The sequence below is a fragment of the Sminthopsis crassicaudata genome, chromosome 1 (assembly GCF_048593235.1).
Source record: "Sminthopsis crassicaudata isolate SCR6 chromosome 1, ASM4859323v1, whole genome shotgun sequence".
NCBI classification, from domain to species: domain Eukaryota; kingdom Metazoa; phylum Chordata; class Mammalia; order Dasyuromorphia; family Dasyuridae; genus Sminthopsis; species Sminthopsis crassicaudata.
This window is the reverse complement of record NC_133617.1, coordinates 424653368-424671892: the sequence shown is the minus strand read 5'-3', so window position 1 is coordinate 424671892 and position 18525 is coordinate 424653368. Positions and strand designations below refer to the sequence as shown.

The 18525-nt window shown below is 37.8% G+C and overlaps 1 protein-coding gene across 23 annotated transcripts in view; it reads right to left on the bottom strand.

Moving 5' to 3' along the window:
- Window positions 1-18525, bottom strand: part of RBFOX1 (RNA binding fox-1 homolog 1) — a 2692248-nt gene that overhangs the window by 1655169 nt on the left and 1018554 nt on the right. Inside the window, exon 1 of one of the 23 annotated variants that reach the window (XM_074280486.1) lies at window positions 15942-16845. The exons of 20 other annotated variants lie outside the window; for them this stretch is intronic. Coding sequence is in view for 1 of the 3 variants with exons in the window: in XM_074280482.1 (XP_074136583.1) it covers window positions 15942-15944 (3 nt within the window). In the remaining 2 variants the exon portion in view is untranslated. Of the gene's footprint in view, window positions 1-3224; window positions 9421-15941; window positions 16846-18525 lie in introns of those variants that run through there. 2 more of the 23 variants (XM_074280482.1, XM_074280484.1) reach the window with 2 other exon arrangements.

The window sequence follows — 18525 nt, the reverse complement described above, 5'->3', positions numbered from 1 at the left end:
TTGCCTCTAAAACATTCTGGTTTATGGGCAAGTTAAATTATTCTCTCAGTGCCTCAAAAACCTCAATAAGTTGTTGATCTGCATCACTAGAGGGAGTTTTGACACTGAGAGTTCCACATATTAATCATAGGCCTGGGCCAAAATAAATGAAATAAACTATTAAAAAAAGTTCTTAACCCAAAGTTTATAATTTCAGAATATCTGTAATTTTGAGTAGGGAAAATATATCTTTATTTTCATCAACTTTAGCTAATTTTTTTCATTATTTTAAAACCTGATAATGAGAAGGGGTCCACAGGTTTTAATAGATAGCCTAAGGCATCCAAAAAAGTTAATAACTTCTACTCTACAATATATACGTGTGTGTGTGTGTGTGTGTGTGTGTGTGTGTGTATTTTAGGCCACCTTTTTCCAGTGCCTGAATATAAGTTATTCCCTAGGAGTAACCGATAGAAATAATAAGCTTTTGGATCATGAAAGAATTCTGAGATCTTTAAATCTGATACTGCCTCAGACACTCAGTAGCTATATGATCCTGGGCAAGTCACTTTAGGCTCCACTACCTCAGTTTCCGTATCTGCAGAATCAGTATAATAACAACATATACCTCTCAGAGCATAAAGTACATATGAGTACAAATGAGAATCAAAATTATATAAAGCACTTTGTAAACCTTAAAAACTATTACATAAATGTTTGCTATTATTCTTTTTTATTTCCTACAGCAGACTGAGTTAAAATACAAATTGCATGTAAGTTTTCTAACATTCCGGTCATACTTATTTGAAGATATACTAAAAGGTTGGCTTTTGCTAGGCTTTTTGCTGCAGTCATCTTTAAATTTAATTTTTATGGGTGAAGTCATGCTAGGAAGCATGCCTGTGACTGGTGATGACTACATTAGCTTAAATCCACTGCTTTGTTTCTGATTGGGATATCATTTGGGATAGTGGACAGGATTTGAGTCACTGTTTTGGCAAGCCCTGACCTAAGACTTCCATTTACCAGGACAATGAACCATTGACCTTCCTGCCATCAAAAAGCTATGGTGCCCTTTTTAAAAAAAAAACATTTCTTTTGGCATTAAAGTACATGCTCAAACTGAAACCTATTCCATTTTTAAGACTTCAGTGAAATTCTGTTATGCAAACCAAACTGTAACAATACAAAATCAGGAACATAGGGTCAAAGACAACCTATCAGAACCAAAAATAGAATCCTAATCAATTAGCATTTATTTATACCCTACTTTAAGTCTGATACTAGGTTGAGTGCTAAGATATAGAAAAAAATGAAAGTACTAAATTAATGAATTTGCATATTACTGGGAGGGGGAAAGTGGCACATAGAGACAAAAGTAGAATCAAAATATTTCCAATTGCTATTATGAAAATACAGCAACATATACAACTGGTGTTATCAAGAAATGCCAAATTCCATGGTTACACTCATTCTCAACTTGACTTTCCTAATCAAGGTCAAATATCAAGAATGCATATTAAATGACCCAAACAAACCAGCTTTGATATAACCTTCTCTTAAAATATGTCATAGTAACTTTTATCATTCATATAAGGGCTTTATCATATAACAAATTATATAAATTGTCTCATTTGTTTCTCACAACAGCCCAGTGAGATAAGTGAAAATATCGTTCTCATTTAAACATTCTTCCACTTCATGCATCTTGCCATGGAACCTAACACTATTTCTCTCTCTTTTTAAAATGGTTCCCTCTGAACCAGAACTTCTAAGACCATGATCCATATCACTGGGGATGTGATCCCTAGTTTGGAGGAAGGGTTGTTCTTATAGGTTAGTGAATGCAAAGTAATCTTCCCTTTCTCCACCTCACTCTGTCTTTCCTCTCTTTTCTCTTCCTTTCACCATCGCCCCCTTATATAATTTTCACCTCTTGTTCTGGGAGCAGTAATCAACTTAATACTTCCAATGCATTTTGTAAGGCTATCAAAACCACTTGTCCTATGGCTGCACTGACCATCTCTGTGATTTTTCCCACACCCTTTCCCTGGCCACATATGCCCTATATGTATTTTCTTCTCTTACAAGAATGTTAGTTCCTTGAGGAAAAGGACTGTGTCGCTTTTGTATTTTATAACTGTTTGATTTTAATCATTTATTTTATTTTGAGAAAACTGAATATCAAAGAAAGTAAGTAACTTGTTCATTGTCATAGTTTCCAAAGTTGGATTTGAACTCGTCTTCATGACTTGAGTACTAAATGCTTTCCCCTACACCAAGCTGTCTAACGACTTCTGACTTTCAATTTCTTAAACTCTAGGAAGCCCTTTCTGGTTTAGAATGAGTTATTTTAAATGCAATTTCCAATCTTCTACTATACTAAACTCTGCTTAATCCTGACATAAATTAAATGGTAATGTACTCTATATTAGCAAGCTACTAAGCTTCCATCAGTAGATTAGAAACTTTGAAATGTTTACCTCATCACAAAGGAGGCAAATTATCAGGCTCTTCCACCTAAACATTTCTTCTTCAAAATTCAGTTTTACCAAACCACTATGTCAGTTATTAGAGGAAACCAATTTTCATAAGACTATTATATGCCTAGATATAAAACTTCTAATAGTATCCTGGGGTGGATAGGGAGGCTCTGGAAGAGAGTGGATAGGCCACTGGACTTGGAAATCATAAAAATCTGAATTTAAAATCAGTCTATGATACTAGCAACGTGACTAGGCAAATTACAAATACTCTGAATCTGTTTACTCCCTCATCTGTAAAATGAGGAAAACACTCATAGAATCCACATCATATGATTATTATGAAATAAATGAGATGTATAATATATTTTACAAATTTTAAAGTAAATATGTTAGTATTTTTACTACTAGTAATAACAAAAATAACTACTCCAGGGAAAACCTAAATTCCTTTATACATGCAAGATAATACTGAGGTCTCCCCTTTTGTAAATTGTATTGCTATGCCCCCAAATACACAAAGTATTATTATTTTATAATCTCTCAAGAAATGTCATCATAGGAGATCTGCATATACTTTTACTACTGAAAATGGACATTGTTTAAAAAAAATTAAAAGGGGAAAGGAGTTAAATGGCAAGAACACACTGACATCTGCTGGCATTTCATAAACATTTTTTTTAAGAACTAACATTTGTTCCAATGTAGTCGCAAAATCTTGGAGTTGAGACTAACAAGAGTAATACTGATTTATATAGTTACCTGAAACTGAAGAAGATTGTTAATGATGGAAAATACTGGACTCTCTTTTTTTCTTGAAATTGCAGGATCTGTTCCCTCTCTTCTTCACCAGAACAGTCAAAAAGCTATAATTAATGGGTTGGAGGAAAGGGAAATGTTTGATTTTTAATCTCTGAGCAGAATCTCTGCTACAGAGAAGTTAATGTCAGCCCAAGTCTAACACAATGCTTTGTGGCCCATAAATGTTCCCTGTTTCAATTACTTATTGTTCTTTCACTTTTCAACTATTTATCTGATATTCATTTCTCACCAGACTTTAATCCTTCAGATTTTTCCATCAGGGCCCAAAAAACATCATCCTGGAAGATCACTTCAGGTTTAGAATTCACAACTCTAAAGTATCTACCCTAAGTCCCTGTCACCTACCTTCTGAATGAAGAATGGATGGCTTCATTTAAGAAGGGCTAAGCCAAACATTTTTTCTTTTCTCACCAGGCTGTAATTGGGACTCTTCCAACATCCTCCCTATCTTACAGCCCTTCCTATCAGCTATTTTCCTATTTTCCCTGAAAGAAAAAAAATTGGAAGGGAGGATGGATCTTGGAACATGGACGGTAGCATGGCTAGGGAGGAAATGAATAAAAACTCAGGGTTTATTTAAGTTCATTGAAGATAAAAATTGAGCACTGCTGGAAATCATCTAATCAAGAACACCCTCATTTTATGTATGAGGAAATTCACACTGCAATTTAGTAGAAGAATTAAGACTAGACCCTAAATACTCTGATTTCTAGTTCAGGGATCTAAAAGGTGTTGGAAAGGGAGGAAGGAACCCAGGAAAGACTATGACCAGGAAAACATTTAAAAGATATGGGACCTACAAAAATATTTAGAAGATTACAGTTGAAAGGGAAGCAGAGGAAAAGCACACTTATATAAACATCTGCTCTTTAATATCCCAATATGTCACACGTTTCTACTTGCAAACCTCAGGTAAAGCAGCCTCATTCCATTTATTGACAGCTCTAACCATTGGAAACCAAGCCACTACATTGAATGTAAATCTTCCTTTCTATACAGCTTTTCTTCTTGCTTTCTCACTTCCTTATCAGTTATTTCCTAACCATTATAATCAGGATTCCAATCTCTACCATTTTATTGATGCAGTTCTCTCTAAGGTTGCCAAGAAACCTAATTGTGAAATCCATTAGTCTTTTCTCAGTCAGTTCCTTCCTTGAATACTCAGAAGTTTTTGAATGAATGTGACTAACCCATCATTCTGTGTATTTCCTCTTCTTTGGATTTTATGACACTGCTATTTTCTGGTCTTCCTAGTACTTAAAGGACTATCTGTTTTTGTTTTTGTTTTTTGCTTTCCTTTCTATAAGTACTCATTATGTAATAGAAAAAGCACTGGGTATAAACTCAGAGAAATTGTGCTTGAATCTCATGCCTCTTGGTCCCCGTGCAATCTTGGTGAAATTATTTAGTCACTATAGACCTCAGTTTCCATGTCTGTTAAATGAGGAGGCTGATCTATAACATTTCTAAGATTTTTTTCTAGTTCTAAATGCTACGATCCTGCTTCTTAAGCAGGGATGTCCATTAAAGTTTTATTCTGGGAACGCTTTTCTTCTTTCTCCTTTGGTGATCTTTTTAGCAGCCCTATATTGAATTCTCTATCAATTCAATTCTCATCTCTTTGCAAATAATTCTAAAAGTTACATGCCCTGGGCTTACCTATCCTCTGAACTCAGTTTGGCATGGCCATCTCTATTTTGGTATCCCAATTCATTCTAATACATCCAAAATTGAAATATAACATTTTCCTTTACCATCTATCTCTCCTTCAACTTTACTTTCTTTCGTCCATCCTACCACCCTCCCAGTCACCTTGATTTGTCATCTCAGAGTCACCCTTAACATTTTCCTTTCCAGGGAATAAATTGCTAGTTGTATTGATTCTACTTTCATAACATCTCTGAAATACTCACCAACCAGAATAGTTTTTCACAACCTCTCACCTGGATTATATATAATAGCCTCCTGATTCATCTTCCTACTTCCAATCTTTCCCCTTCTCCAATCCAATCACCACATAGCTACCAAAATAATCTTCCTGAGGCATAGGTTTACCATGTTATTCCCCTATTCCAAAACTTTTGATGATTTCCTTTTACTCTAGGATAAAATATAAACTTCTCAGTCTGTAATTTAAAGTCTTCTACAACCTGGTTCTAACCTACTTTTCCAGTCAAATGTTAAACCGGCCAATTTACTCTTAACTAGAAATTGGAAATCCATCTCCCAATCATCTTCAAAACACTTATAGAAGATATTCCCTTATCCTATAATCTACCTCCTCTTTACCTCCTTCTCTCAAAAATCTTATCTAACTTCGAATCTGAGCTCAGGTAGTTTCCTAGCCTTTCATGTTTTCCCTATTATTCTTCTCACATCTCTTGTTAATGTTCTCCTCTTTTTTATATTTCCAAGTATTTACTTATTGGGATTGAACATAAATTGAATACCATTTTCTTGAGAACATATGTATACATGTATGTGTGTATATATGTGTTATTTCTGAGCTTAAAACAGTACTTGGCATATATTAGGGTTTAATAAATAAATGTCTGTTGAATTGAATCCTACCCTCTGTTCCTCGTTCTGTCTCTGGGACAAACAGAAAAAATACTATTCCCTTCTTTTACATATGTTACTTAAAGTAAATTAAATTCTTCATAATAGTCCTCCAAAATGTTTTAAGACAATTATAAAAAGTCTCTGCCAAAAATAAACAAAGAAAAACTCATTTCCTAAATCATCTCCTCTTGGATAGATTTTCCATATTTCAATTGTATGGCATAAACTCCAATTGAAATAAGTGAGACAGGATACTGTTGCCCTGAATTTTCAACTCTTATCAGACTCATAGAGCTCAAGTATCTGATGAGTAACAGAACCAGAGTTCAAAGATGGTAGACCTAGACTGAAGAGTTATATTACATTTTTCATTAAACTGCAGAGCCATTCTAATTTTAAGTCTATAGCTTGGGAGGTGGAGATAACTTTCTCCACCTAATTTCCAACTTAATTTCTTCATTTGGATCTTGACTCCTACCTTTTCATTAATTTATGCTTAAAGCAACCATGGCAGAAATCTATCTAGTGACTTGTCAGAGCTCTTCAGAATCCACATCTTCTTTAGCCCAATCTTAATTTTGTTGCTAAAATTTTTTTCATAAAGACAATATATTATCATTTTTTTTCTCAGGCTAGACATTCTAGTTCTTATCTCTTCATATTGAAACTACTTTTTATTCCTTAAATCATTTATTTGTACAGTACTTTTATGGCTTCCTTGTCATATTTTTCAACATAATTATTAAAAATTTTAAATTCCTACTGTGTGTATTTCACTTAATAGACACTGAAGGAGAAAAGGTAAATATGAGCCAGTCCCTGAGCTGTATATAGAGTAGCTTATATCTTAGTAAGAATGTCTAATGTGTAAACAAAGATCTCTAAGACCAAAGAAAGAGACCAAATGCAAAGGTTGATGGAAAGAATACTGGTGTCTGAGGAGATCAGGGAGGAGGTGGCATTTCATTTGGACCTGGAAGGATTGATAGAATCTCAGCAAATGGAGAAGAAAGGCAAGATCATTTCAAGGGATTATGAAACAAGTAAGCAAAGGCACATGCAAAATAAAATAATAGGGTATGACCAATAAGATGGCAAGTAAATTTGTTTGACTGGAACATAAAATATGTGAATGAATGAACCAGCAGGCATTTACTGAATGCGCAATTCATTAAGTGATGGAATACAAATACAATGAATCAAACAATCTTTACACACAAAGAGCTTACATTCTAATGAGAAAAAACAGCAAATACATATACATTTATGTATATGTAATATAAAGAAACTAAACAAAAATAAGTAATGAAAGGTAGTTTGGCAGTTACTAGGGGAAGGGAGAGAGAGAAATTTTTAAAAGGTCTCATTGCAGAAGGTGATACTTGAGTTGTCTTAAAGTATCTTAATGATAGAAGCTATGGAGACAGAAGACTGAAAGTAGATCAGAAACTATTGAATTCTGCACACCAAGATAAAGTAACTTGGTCTTTGTTTAGTTGGCAATGAGAACCCATAGAAGGTTTCTAAGTATTAGAGGGCCAATGGAGGGCTGGATTTAGAAATATTAACAAAGTTTTAAAGGTTATTTTAAATGATCTAGAATAAATCTAAAACTTTATTAAGTTTAAATATGGAAAATGCATTCTTCTTAGAATGAAGCAAAAAGCATCATGATGCAGGATGACATGGTTTGGCCACTAGGTGGCACAGTGGATGGAGCACTGGATCTGGAGTTAGGAACTCCGGAATTCAAATCCTACCTCAGATAACTTTACTAGCTGCACAACCTTGAATTAGTCCCTTACTAGCTTTTTATCTCAACTTTCTCATCTATAAAATGAGGATAAAATAGTACTTGCCCCTCAGGGTTGTTGTTTTTTAATATTTTTTTTTACAAGATATATGCATGGGTAATTTTTCAGCATTGACCCTTGCAAAATCTCTTCCAACTTTTCCCCTCCTTCCCCCTACCCTCTCTCCCAGATGGCAGGTAAACCAATACATGTTAAATATATTAAAGTATATGTTAAATGCAATATATGTATACATATTTATTTTGTCTTGCTGCACAAGAGAAATTGAATCTAGAAAGAAGGTTAAAAAAAAACTGAGAAGGAAAACAAAAATAACAGAAGGAGTGGAAATGCTATGGTCCACACTCATTTCTCAGGGTTGTTTTAAAGGGAAATGAAATATGTGTAAAGTATTTTATAAACCTTAAAATGCTACATAAATGTTAGTTGGAACTGTCCAAAGTACATTAGGTTGCTTTGTTTGGTCACTGGAGTTCCTCTAGATAAAGCTAAAAACTAACATTGGTCCTGGATGGAGTAGTAGTTAAAATGCTGGAGCGGAAATCAAAAAAAGACCCCAGTTCAAATGCTGGCTCAAACACCTATAAATTGTGAGATGCTAAGTCCCTTACTCTCTCAGTCAATAAAATGAGGTTGTTGGGCTCAATAATCTTTTCATAAGTTTTGGTGAGTAAGTGAAGTGAGTTGAACCAAGAAAACATTGTGTACAGCAATAACAAGATTATGAGGTGAACAACTCTAATGAATTTGCTCTTTTCAACAATGAAGTGATTTAGATTTGTGATGGAGAGAGCCATACAGAAAGAGGACTATGGTAACTGGATCACAATATAGTATTTTCACCTTTTTGTTGTTTGCTTACTGTTTTTCTTTCTCCCTTTTTCCTTTTTGATCTTATTTTTCTTCTGCAGCATGATAAATATGAAAATATTTTTAGAAGAGTTGCACATGTTTAATCTATTGGATTATTTGCATCTATGGGGAGGGATGATAGTGGAAGGGAGGGAGAAAAATTTAGAACACAAGGTTTTGCAAAGGTGAATGTTGAAAACTATCTTCGCATGTATTTTGAAAATAAAAAAGCTATTATTAAAAAAAAGAAAAATTAAGTTTTAATGAGGATTTTTATTTAAGTATGAGTTAGACCAGAAACATTCTTACTCTCTTAAAGATCCCATATATACCAATACATTCACAGCATCAGTTTTTTGCAATAGCATATGGATAATATATAATATATATATATATGTGTGTGTGGACAATATAATTATTAATGGGTACCATGGTATCCATTGACTACTAAAAAACACACAAAAAATACTTAGCCACCTATGCTACATGAATATAATGGAATATTATTCTACAATAAGAAAAGATGAAGTAAGGAAATTGGAGAAACATGTGAAAATCCTGTATAAACTGATGCACAATGAAATAAATATTAGAGAACATGTTGTTACATGATACAATGACTTCAACAATAAAAATGGAAAGAACACCAAGGAAAATCAATCTTTAAGGAACAAAAACAAGAAATTTTTCTTCCAAAGAAGAAGTAATCATATCTTGACAGAGAGATAGGAGTCTTCAGGGACAGACTTGTCAGCTCTGTCAGACTTGGTCACTATATTGGCTGTTTTTGCCTATTTTTCTTTGTTAGGAGAATTATATTCTGAGAGAGGAAGATGAAACTACATAACAAAAAATGAGCATAAGAACTTAGAGAGAAAGGATTGGTGGTATTTTTTTGTCTTTAAGTTTCTAGTTTGCATCTAATTTGATGCAAAACCAAAAGATAAAGTTTTGAAAAAATATGACCCATAAATGTCTTCTTTAAAATTCCACTTAAAACATATATTCGTAACCAATACCAATTACAGTAGCTACTGTTTATACAGGAATTATGTTATAAAGTCTTAGACCAAAAGATATCTAAACTAAATCTCTTCATTTGACCAGAAATCTGGCACCAATGGGGTTTGGCTAGGGCTACTCAATGCTGAATCAGCACTCTCTTCCTATGGCCCTGTCAGTTTTCATGATGAGTATAACAAATTAGTGCCTCTCTCTGCCAGTCAATTAGATTTTGTGCATATGGAAGTTGTCAAGATGATTTTGTAGCCAGCAATCCTTGTACAGAGCCACTTGCTTCAACCTCATCTACTATTCTATTGGGGCTCTGTTTAATCTACCCCCAACACATATCTAAGTTACCACCCAACTGCTGATGAGAAAGGAAAATGAGGAAATCATATAATGGTTTCTAGGATTTCATGATTTCCTTAACTACCTACCATGTAAAATGGGCCCCTTCTATCTATTTAGTGTAGTGTCTTTCATCTACTGTACTTAAGTATACTTGAATTTTTAGTCTTACTTCTTCCTCTCCAGACTCTCAGAGGAATGGAGAAAAGCCACCTCATTGAAAAAAAGGAGGTATCATGCACCAAACTGGTTGAACTAGCATATCTGTAAAGATCTAATTTTAATTCTTAGGAAAAAAAATGAAGAGAAAGATTTTTATTATGATGATTAGAAAGAGAAATAGCAAAACATAGAGAAAATAGAAACCTATAAACTGTATTGTAAATAGCTATCACTAAAACCTAATTCTTGAGCCTATTATGTAGGAAAGCCGGAGATAACAGATGACTCTGGCCTATGTGCATTAAATGGGCTTATATGTACAGTTATACTCATAAATGAGGACTAAAGCTAATTAAGGACTTTATAACTCAAAAGTCTATGGTTCAACAATGATGGTTAATGCACAAACTATAAGAAATGCGGTTCATATAAGAGGTAATATGGTGTAGTGTAATTTAGAGTAAAAAATTGTTGTTCAAGCACATCCAATTCTTTATAATGCTATAAAAAATTTTCTTTGTGAAGATATTAGAATGGTTTGCCATTTTCTTCTCCAATAGATTAAGAAAAAGAGAGGTTAAATTACTTGCCTAGAATCACTTAGCAAGTAAGTATTTGAGGTTGGATTTAAATTCAGGTCTTTCTGATTCCAGGTCCAGAATTCTAGCCATTAAGTCACCTCTCTGCCATCCTAGCCCTGATGTTGATTGCTTTATGAACTTGGGAAAATTACTGGGCCTCTCTGGATATCAATTTCCTCATTTATAAGGGTAAGTTATGATGATTCTAAAGATCCCTTCCAACATTAAAACCTTTGATCCTGTGGGCAATTAGAGATGTGGCACATAGAAATCTGAGATAGGTATTAATACCTGAGCAGCATCCAAAATTGAAAGATAATTCTTAAGATAGCAACTATTTCCCACTCCTACCTAACTTGTATACTTGTGACTGAGCCAGCACAATCTCTAACATTGTTTCCTGAATTGCTTTCCATTATTAACACAATGGAACACCCTTCTCTCCCTCTCTACCTCTCATTTCACCCCAGTACTCACTAACTAAACCAAAGGAACAGCTCTTGGACTTTGGATAAAAACAAATTGGCCATCAAAGGGGCAGAGAGAAATCTGAATTCAGATGGCAAAAGATTTCTATCAAAATCTACCTCTACCTCAATGTCTGGATGAGTAACAGTAGACTCATATTGTTCCTCTGGAACTCATAGCCCTCATTAAGCTACCCACCTGTCCATGTTGGTTCCAATGTTCTTACCACCAAGCACATTTCTCTCAAATTCCTACTCATAGAACACACGGTCTCCTTTTAAAGGGAAACTGACATACACACAAATAAGAACTTAGGAGGCAACTGACTTCAGAAGTTTTTGGATATTCCAGCTAATTCACAACAACTCTTTCTTTGAGGACAAACATTATATAGTACTTTGTATAGATACACCAACTTCTTACACCAATATAGAATAACTGTAGTTGTGTAGCCTCCGTATCTGTTTTCAGCTTGTTCAATATTCTTGATTGTAAAATTCTAAAGTAATTGTCCAAAAGATGAATTTCGTTTCCAAACTGTTGCAAGATTTGCCTTTCTGGATCATGGGCTTTCAACAACCCAAAACTTGTTATTATGTAGATTAAATAGACACTTTTCTAATATATGAATTTTGAGAAAAAGCAACAAGGAATACCAGGTTCCTTACTCTTTAGAAGTAACCAACAACTTTAAACACATATGTAACTCCTGCAAAAATCTATATACCATGAACAAAAACAACCTAGAAATGCAGAATGAGGTACACCTTTTTGGACATGGCTATTATGGAAATTTATTTTACTTGATTGTACATATTTATTGTAAAAAGTTTTGTTTGGAATAGTCCAAAGGTATTTGATGACAGTTTAGATACTACTCTTATTTTACTCTTTAATTAAGCATTCCATTTTTGCAATTGATCCTTGAGGCTATTTGGAAGGGAACTATTTTGTATGTTGAGTAGGGAAAAATCACTATATGACTATTAATTTTTATTTTATTTTATAGCTATTCTTTAAAATAAAACTGCATTGTAATTCTTTGGAGAGGGGAGAAATTAGGAAGGAGAGAAATTTGTCTATGAATTGAAAAAAATTTAATTTAATTTAAAAAAAGAAACATTATATTTTGCTTTAGAAACAAGAATACAATTTCTATATTTTGACAGAAGCTCTCAGTCTTATTGTGGGGGAAATTCAGATAGTGGCCTCAAACCAACAACCCTAGAGATATTTCTTAAGAAGATAGCTACAAAAACTAAAATTCTATTCCAATGATACTTAATGAAGGACTAGTCCAAAAGTATTTAATGCCATTTTAGCTGCTGCCACTATTTTACTCTTTAATTAATCATTCCATTTTTGCACTTGAGCCCTGAGGCAGTTCAGGGGATGAGCTATTTTACATATTGGGGAGGGGGAGAGAATCACTACAGCTCCATTTAAAATTAATTTTGATTTTATAGGTCTTTCTTACAAAGAACTATGCTACAGTTTTCTCAAAAGAAGGAAAAAAAAAACTTAAATATAGTAAATTACCTGATAATTTTAGGAAAGTCAGCAGGTATTAATTTGTCGAGGATGTTTCCTTACTGAAACCCATGCTGTATAAAGAAGTCAGCCCTTGCCTCCCAGTGTCCTTCAGACCATTTGTACTCAGATTTCAATAGTCTTGTTACACACCACTGTGAAATCCCTGTGTCCCCAAAGTATTTTCTGTGTCAAATACAATTTCCCTCTTGGAATGTGTTCATTACTCAACACATCAGCTTAAAAGATGCAAATAAAATGTTCTAATTTTCAGAAAGGTGAAGTGTCAGACATATTTATACAGAGCAGAAATGTTTTCCGAAAGTAAAGATATATTTGAAAAGGACGATTGATAAAGTACATGCTATAAAGCATACTATTGCTGGAGTAGGCTGAACTACATTCTTGTTTAAAATGCACTCTGAGACATAAAGACAGTGAAAGGCCTAAACCTCAGACATTGAGCCAGAGGAAAAAAAAAAAATAGCATCAATTATCATGGAGAGAAAAATAGGGCACAGTATGTCAGAATCATGAGTAAAAATCTGTTCAGCCCTATCCTTTGGCTCAGTTTTCTGGGAGGAAGCTAGAGGATCATGAAAAAAAAAAAAAAGGAGTGTTTTAAAAAATAAATAGGGTGTGGTGGGGAAAGATATCAGACTATTCCTATTTTAATACTCTTGGGTAAAGAAACCAAGAGTAGTGAGAGCTTCTAGCTACATTAAAAAAAAAAAAAAAAATCCTGGAAATGATTTCTATCTATTCACAGCATTCTAAGTAAGGCTTTGGGAGGTGGATGAGGGGTCAAATCCCATGGAGCTATAGGCTGACATCATGGGAACCATTTCTCTTAGGGATCCTTGTAAAGTACCTGTTTCCCAGCCACACTGACCATGTAGAGAGGGGATAGCAAACCATTGGTCTGGCTTTCAAAACAGTAATCTTTATATAATATGTGTAATTAGTATTTATTTAAATTTAACTTCTGGTATGACAGTTTTCGCTTAGGCTTCTCCAATAACCACTCATTCCCACCTAATAAACCTTATTATTTTATCACGTTAGTTTTTCTTTTCTTCCCAAATGCAACTTAAAGTACTTTAGTAGAAAACCCTTTGAAGTACCTTGTAACCTCAATGTGCTATAAAATATGAGCTACTGTTATTTGTTATTAATGGTAATACAACAAGATCCAGAATCAGCAAGGATTCAAGGAGTGAAGCAGGAATGCTGTTAAACAGCACAGAAGTGTTAGGCTTAAAAAAGAAAAGGAAAAAAAAAGAAAAAAAAAACTTTTTACATTTTAATCTGTCCATTGGAAAGTGTTCTGTTGGGCCCTTAATACTCTGAAGTCTCCTGAGTCAGTTCTTCTTAAGGACAGGGCTACGGCAATAAATCTGCCATGAAATCCCAAGAGATTGGGGGAGGGGTGTAAAAGGATATCATTTGGTTTTCTTGTTTTCTTGGTTTCTTTTGTGTCAAAGAAACAGGCAGTGGAAGCAAGAAAAAATGGAGATAGGTGTTCTTAGCTGAAGTCTCTCATTACCCCCATTCAAAAACTGCATGTGTTCTTTTCAATGAAAGCTTAAGTTAGCCTAATAGGTACCCCCACTCCTGAAAGCAATACAACAAATACAACTTTGCCATTCTTTTCAAGTAAATTTGATCAGAATTGTTAAGAGGATGGAGTTCATTTAAAGATAGGCATAAACCACCAGGCATCCTGGCCATTGGGATGGGTAATCAATCTTGACTTTCAACTTCCATTTGGGAAACTTGTGGAACCTTTTGGAACCAAGATAGCTGAGGACATAAAAGTAGGCAAATACAGAGAGCCTGCTTCTGGACTTCATCCACTGTCCACCACTGAAATCAACAAGAATCCTAGCTAGGATTTCTGCCGTTAGGCCCCTTAGACTGCTGTACCGTTACGGAGTAACACAGGATGAAGTGCTGGGAAGTGTGGCTGGGAGGTCTATGGGGAGATGATGGAGAACAATGTGCGTCTGACTAGATTCACCACGAACAAACCGTGCTGTACTCAGATTTCCTTCTCTTATTGTATACACAACACAGCTCCTGTGCACCTCCAATTTTGGAGACCACCTTGAGAATAAGTATTCCAAGGAGACTCCCAATATTTAGCATTGAACCAGACGGCGTCTGGCTCAGTTCTAAGTGAAGATTGCCTCTCCTGAGGTTAGGGTGATCTATTCAGTTTCCCAATCTTCAAGAACCCTAAGGATGAGCTGTAAATCAGGCTGGCGGCGCTACTCTATCTGAACTCAGATCTCCTTTTTCTTCTCTACCCCTCCCCCTTCCGCCCCCTATCCCCGACAATAAATAAAGAAATCCTAGGGAGCAATTTTTAACTTGTTTTCGGGGTCTAAGGACCTGTCAATTTCTACCAACGAGTCGAAACTAGCCTCGTCTCCTCTTTTGCTCTTGAGCATTCATTCTAAAGTTAACCGCGTTAACTGGCTTCCTATCCACAATTTCAATGACTATTAGAGTATTGTTATCGTCGTCATTAGGCATTACTTAAGGATGTTTATCTTTCTTCCTTAGACACCCTGTGATTTTCCCTCCAAACCGAATTAACTGACTGCATCCCCTCCTTCCCCGTCTGCCCTTTCCAAAGGAGAGTGAGGATCCTCAGGGTGCCCCAGAGCCTGCTAATTGAGCTCAAGGGAAATAAGCTAGGGGTCTATGATAGGTCCTGGCCACTAGAGCAAAGTGCGCAGCTACTCAAATCCCCGGTTCCCAGTCACCCAGTTTTCCCAGACTAGGATTTGATTTCTCCATTGGAGTTACCCAAATTACCTGGTCTGAGTCAGCTGAGGTCTCCCCGAGCTCCCTAAGCACTGCCCATAGTTCCAAGGGCGCTCCTCCTTTCTAAGTCGGAGATGAAAAGAGAGCTCCGTTGGGAGCTGCCGGGACCGCCCGGGATCTCGCACCAAAGAAAGGGAAAAAGTTCAGAGTCCAAACGGGCGGCGGCAGCTACTCCAAACCCTGGTGAGCGCACGCGTGCCCGTCCACGCCCGCTGTAACCAGCCGGCTCCTATGGAGAGAAGCTGCCAGGGACTTGAGGCGTGGAAAAGACAGTTTTCCCTCCCCGGAGCGCCCGTTTCGGTAGTGCTCTCCAGTCCAGCTCCCCTCCTTCCCTAAAGAGACCCCAGGTAACAAGGGAGAGCAGGGCGCGGCAAAGACTCAATCTTAACTCACTTGGGGCGTTGGTTCCTGCTGCTTTTCTTGCCCCCACTACACATCTTTGGGCCCCCAGACCACATTCCCATGGCCCCCACCCTCTTCCTCATCCCCTGGACCAGACTTACCATCAGCCGTAGCCAGCGAAGGGAGGGCACGTGTTTTACCTCTCACGCCGGCTGCAACTTCGAGGGCAGGTCAGCCTCGAGGTGCCCGGCCCCGGTCCTGGTCAGGCAACCGGGGCCCTGCTCCCACCCACTTCCCTACCCACTCCCCCCCAAAAAGCCGATTAGGCTAAGCGCAGCTCGCTGACTTGTCTGGGAAGCTGAGGAGCGCACAAGCCCCTGGGCTTGGGGTGGCGGTCCTGGTCTCAGTCCGAGATCCCAGAGCGCCCAAAGCCTCTCTGCGTCCCGGAGCGCACAATCCCTTCTTTCGTCTCTTTCTTTCCAACTCTGATCGGTCGGGTTCAGGAAAGGGAGGTTTCCTCCACCAGATGTGGGGCGCACTTCTGCCTCTTCCAGATGTGGGGCAGAGTGCTTTCTATCTCTCCTCTCGCTCCCGGGTTGCACAGGTCAGTCTTTCCCCTGCTGCTGCTGCCTCGTACGTTGCTTCTGTGGACAGGCGGAGCGCCTCCCCTATCCCAGCTATGTGCTTAGCCCCAGGGGTTCGGAGATTGAGGAATTCCCCCCGCCCCTCCTGCTCCCCTCTTGGGGTTCGGGCTTCCCCTCCCCGAGCCAGACCCAGCTCCGCAGCTGCTGCTGCTGGTGCTACTGCTGCTAGTAGGACCGCTTTAGAGCGGCAACGGCGGTAGCGGCGTCTCCACTGGCCCGAGCTGGAGGTGGCGGCGTAGGCTTCGACAGGGACAGAAAGGAGGTGACCTTCAAACCCTGCGCCCGGGGTTGGGGGGGAGGAGGAGGAGGAGGAGAAAAAAGGAGGGGGCTGGGGGGGCTACGAGCGCCCCGCTGCACTCGAGCGGCGGCTCCGGCAGCCTGAGTGTAGGGAGGGGGGAGAGGGTGAAGGGGCGATTAAAAGAGAGAAGAGCGCGACAGAAAGAGAAAAGAAAGAGGTAGGGAGCAGCCTAGGCAGCTAGAGCCAAAAATAATCAACGCGAGGGAGCGCCTCCCCCCCCCCCCCATACACACATACACACACGCCGCCGCCTCGGTCACGCGTGCAGCCCTAGATTTGGGGACAGCGGCGGCTGCCGGAGCTGCAAGGTTTCTCCACACTCCTGATTGCCGTTCTTCTTTGCCTCCCCACCAGGCTAGGGCGGACGGGATGATCCACCTGCCCACTCCCAATGGCCCCATAATCTTCACCCTCTCCAAGGAACCTCCTTTTCGGGCGTTTACCCCAGCCAAAAATAAATAAAACAGGAAACTTAGCAATAACCGAAGAGTAGGGGGATGGGAATGGAGATGATAAAAGAGGCGAACCTTGTTTTCTTTCTAGGGAAACACTCAGAGAAAGTTTCATGGTGAATTACTTTAAGGAACCCTGAGCCTAGCAAATCTCACAAAACAGTTCTTGGGAAACTCTAATTGGGAGGGGGTGTGTGGGGTGGAGCTGAGACTATAGTAAAATTGTTGTTTACTCCACCCCTGGTAGCATCCAGATGTTTGGCATGAGGAAGAGGACCACAACTCTATCAGTAAATATTTATCTTTTCAGTGCTTCAGTACTTCCAAGGCCTTCATCTCTCCTCTTCAGAAGGACGGAAGGAAAGATATAATTTGATGGTTCCCAGAGCATCTCTAATTTCCCCCCCTTTCCTGTTACAAAATTTCTTTTAATTTTATTCCTTTAATTCTCACTGACCTAAATCTGCTCACAGTTCAAGGGCTAGAAGGTGAATAGAAATGACACTGTAGGTTCTGGTGAGAAAAGATTGCACAAGAGCCCCAGAAGTTTCAAAGCTGTTGATCCTTAGCACAGTTCATTGAATGAATGAATGGATTGTAGGGTTAAGTTTTGGCAAACAAACAAGAGAGGCAACATAGCTGAAGAACTGACACCCTTTGCAAGTATTACCCTTTGCAAGTCATTTAATATCACACAGCTTTAAGATATTCTCAAAGATTCTAAGTTGCAAAGCAAGTAATTACCTGCAGTGGTAATTGACAACAATAATAATAAGGTGTTGTGTTGATATTATCTATATTATCTCATTTGATTCTCACAACAAATCTGGGAGGAAGACTGTTATTGTTATCCCCATTTTTCTGTTAAGTAAACAAACTGAGTTGCCCTGAATCACACAGCCAGAAAGCATCTTGAATTCAAGTCTTCCCAACTCTTCTTCAAACAGTCTTAAATATAGTGCCAAATTTCCCCCTTCTGGAAAACTCTGTAATAATTAATTCATCGGTCAGAGGTGTTATCTTTGTCTCTATACAGCTTTATAGACTGCTTTAAGATTTAAGAAGTACTTCACACACACTATCTAAATCTCGTTGTAGGTTGGAAAGATGGAAGAAGTATGGTTGAACAAAGGACTCTTAGTCCTTTGCAAATGTTATGTGCTTGTCTGAGAAGCTGCTGATGCCTAGCTTGTGCAGTGTCAGGCTACAACTATCTCTCATTCCTCACTAGGCAGCACTCTAGACCCAGCTCTTCATCTAGAAGGCTCACAACTCACATGCAGGAAACACTCCAATCTGGGGACTCTCCCTCCAGTTGTATGGCTCATCAAAAAATCTGTTTATATTCTCA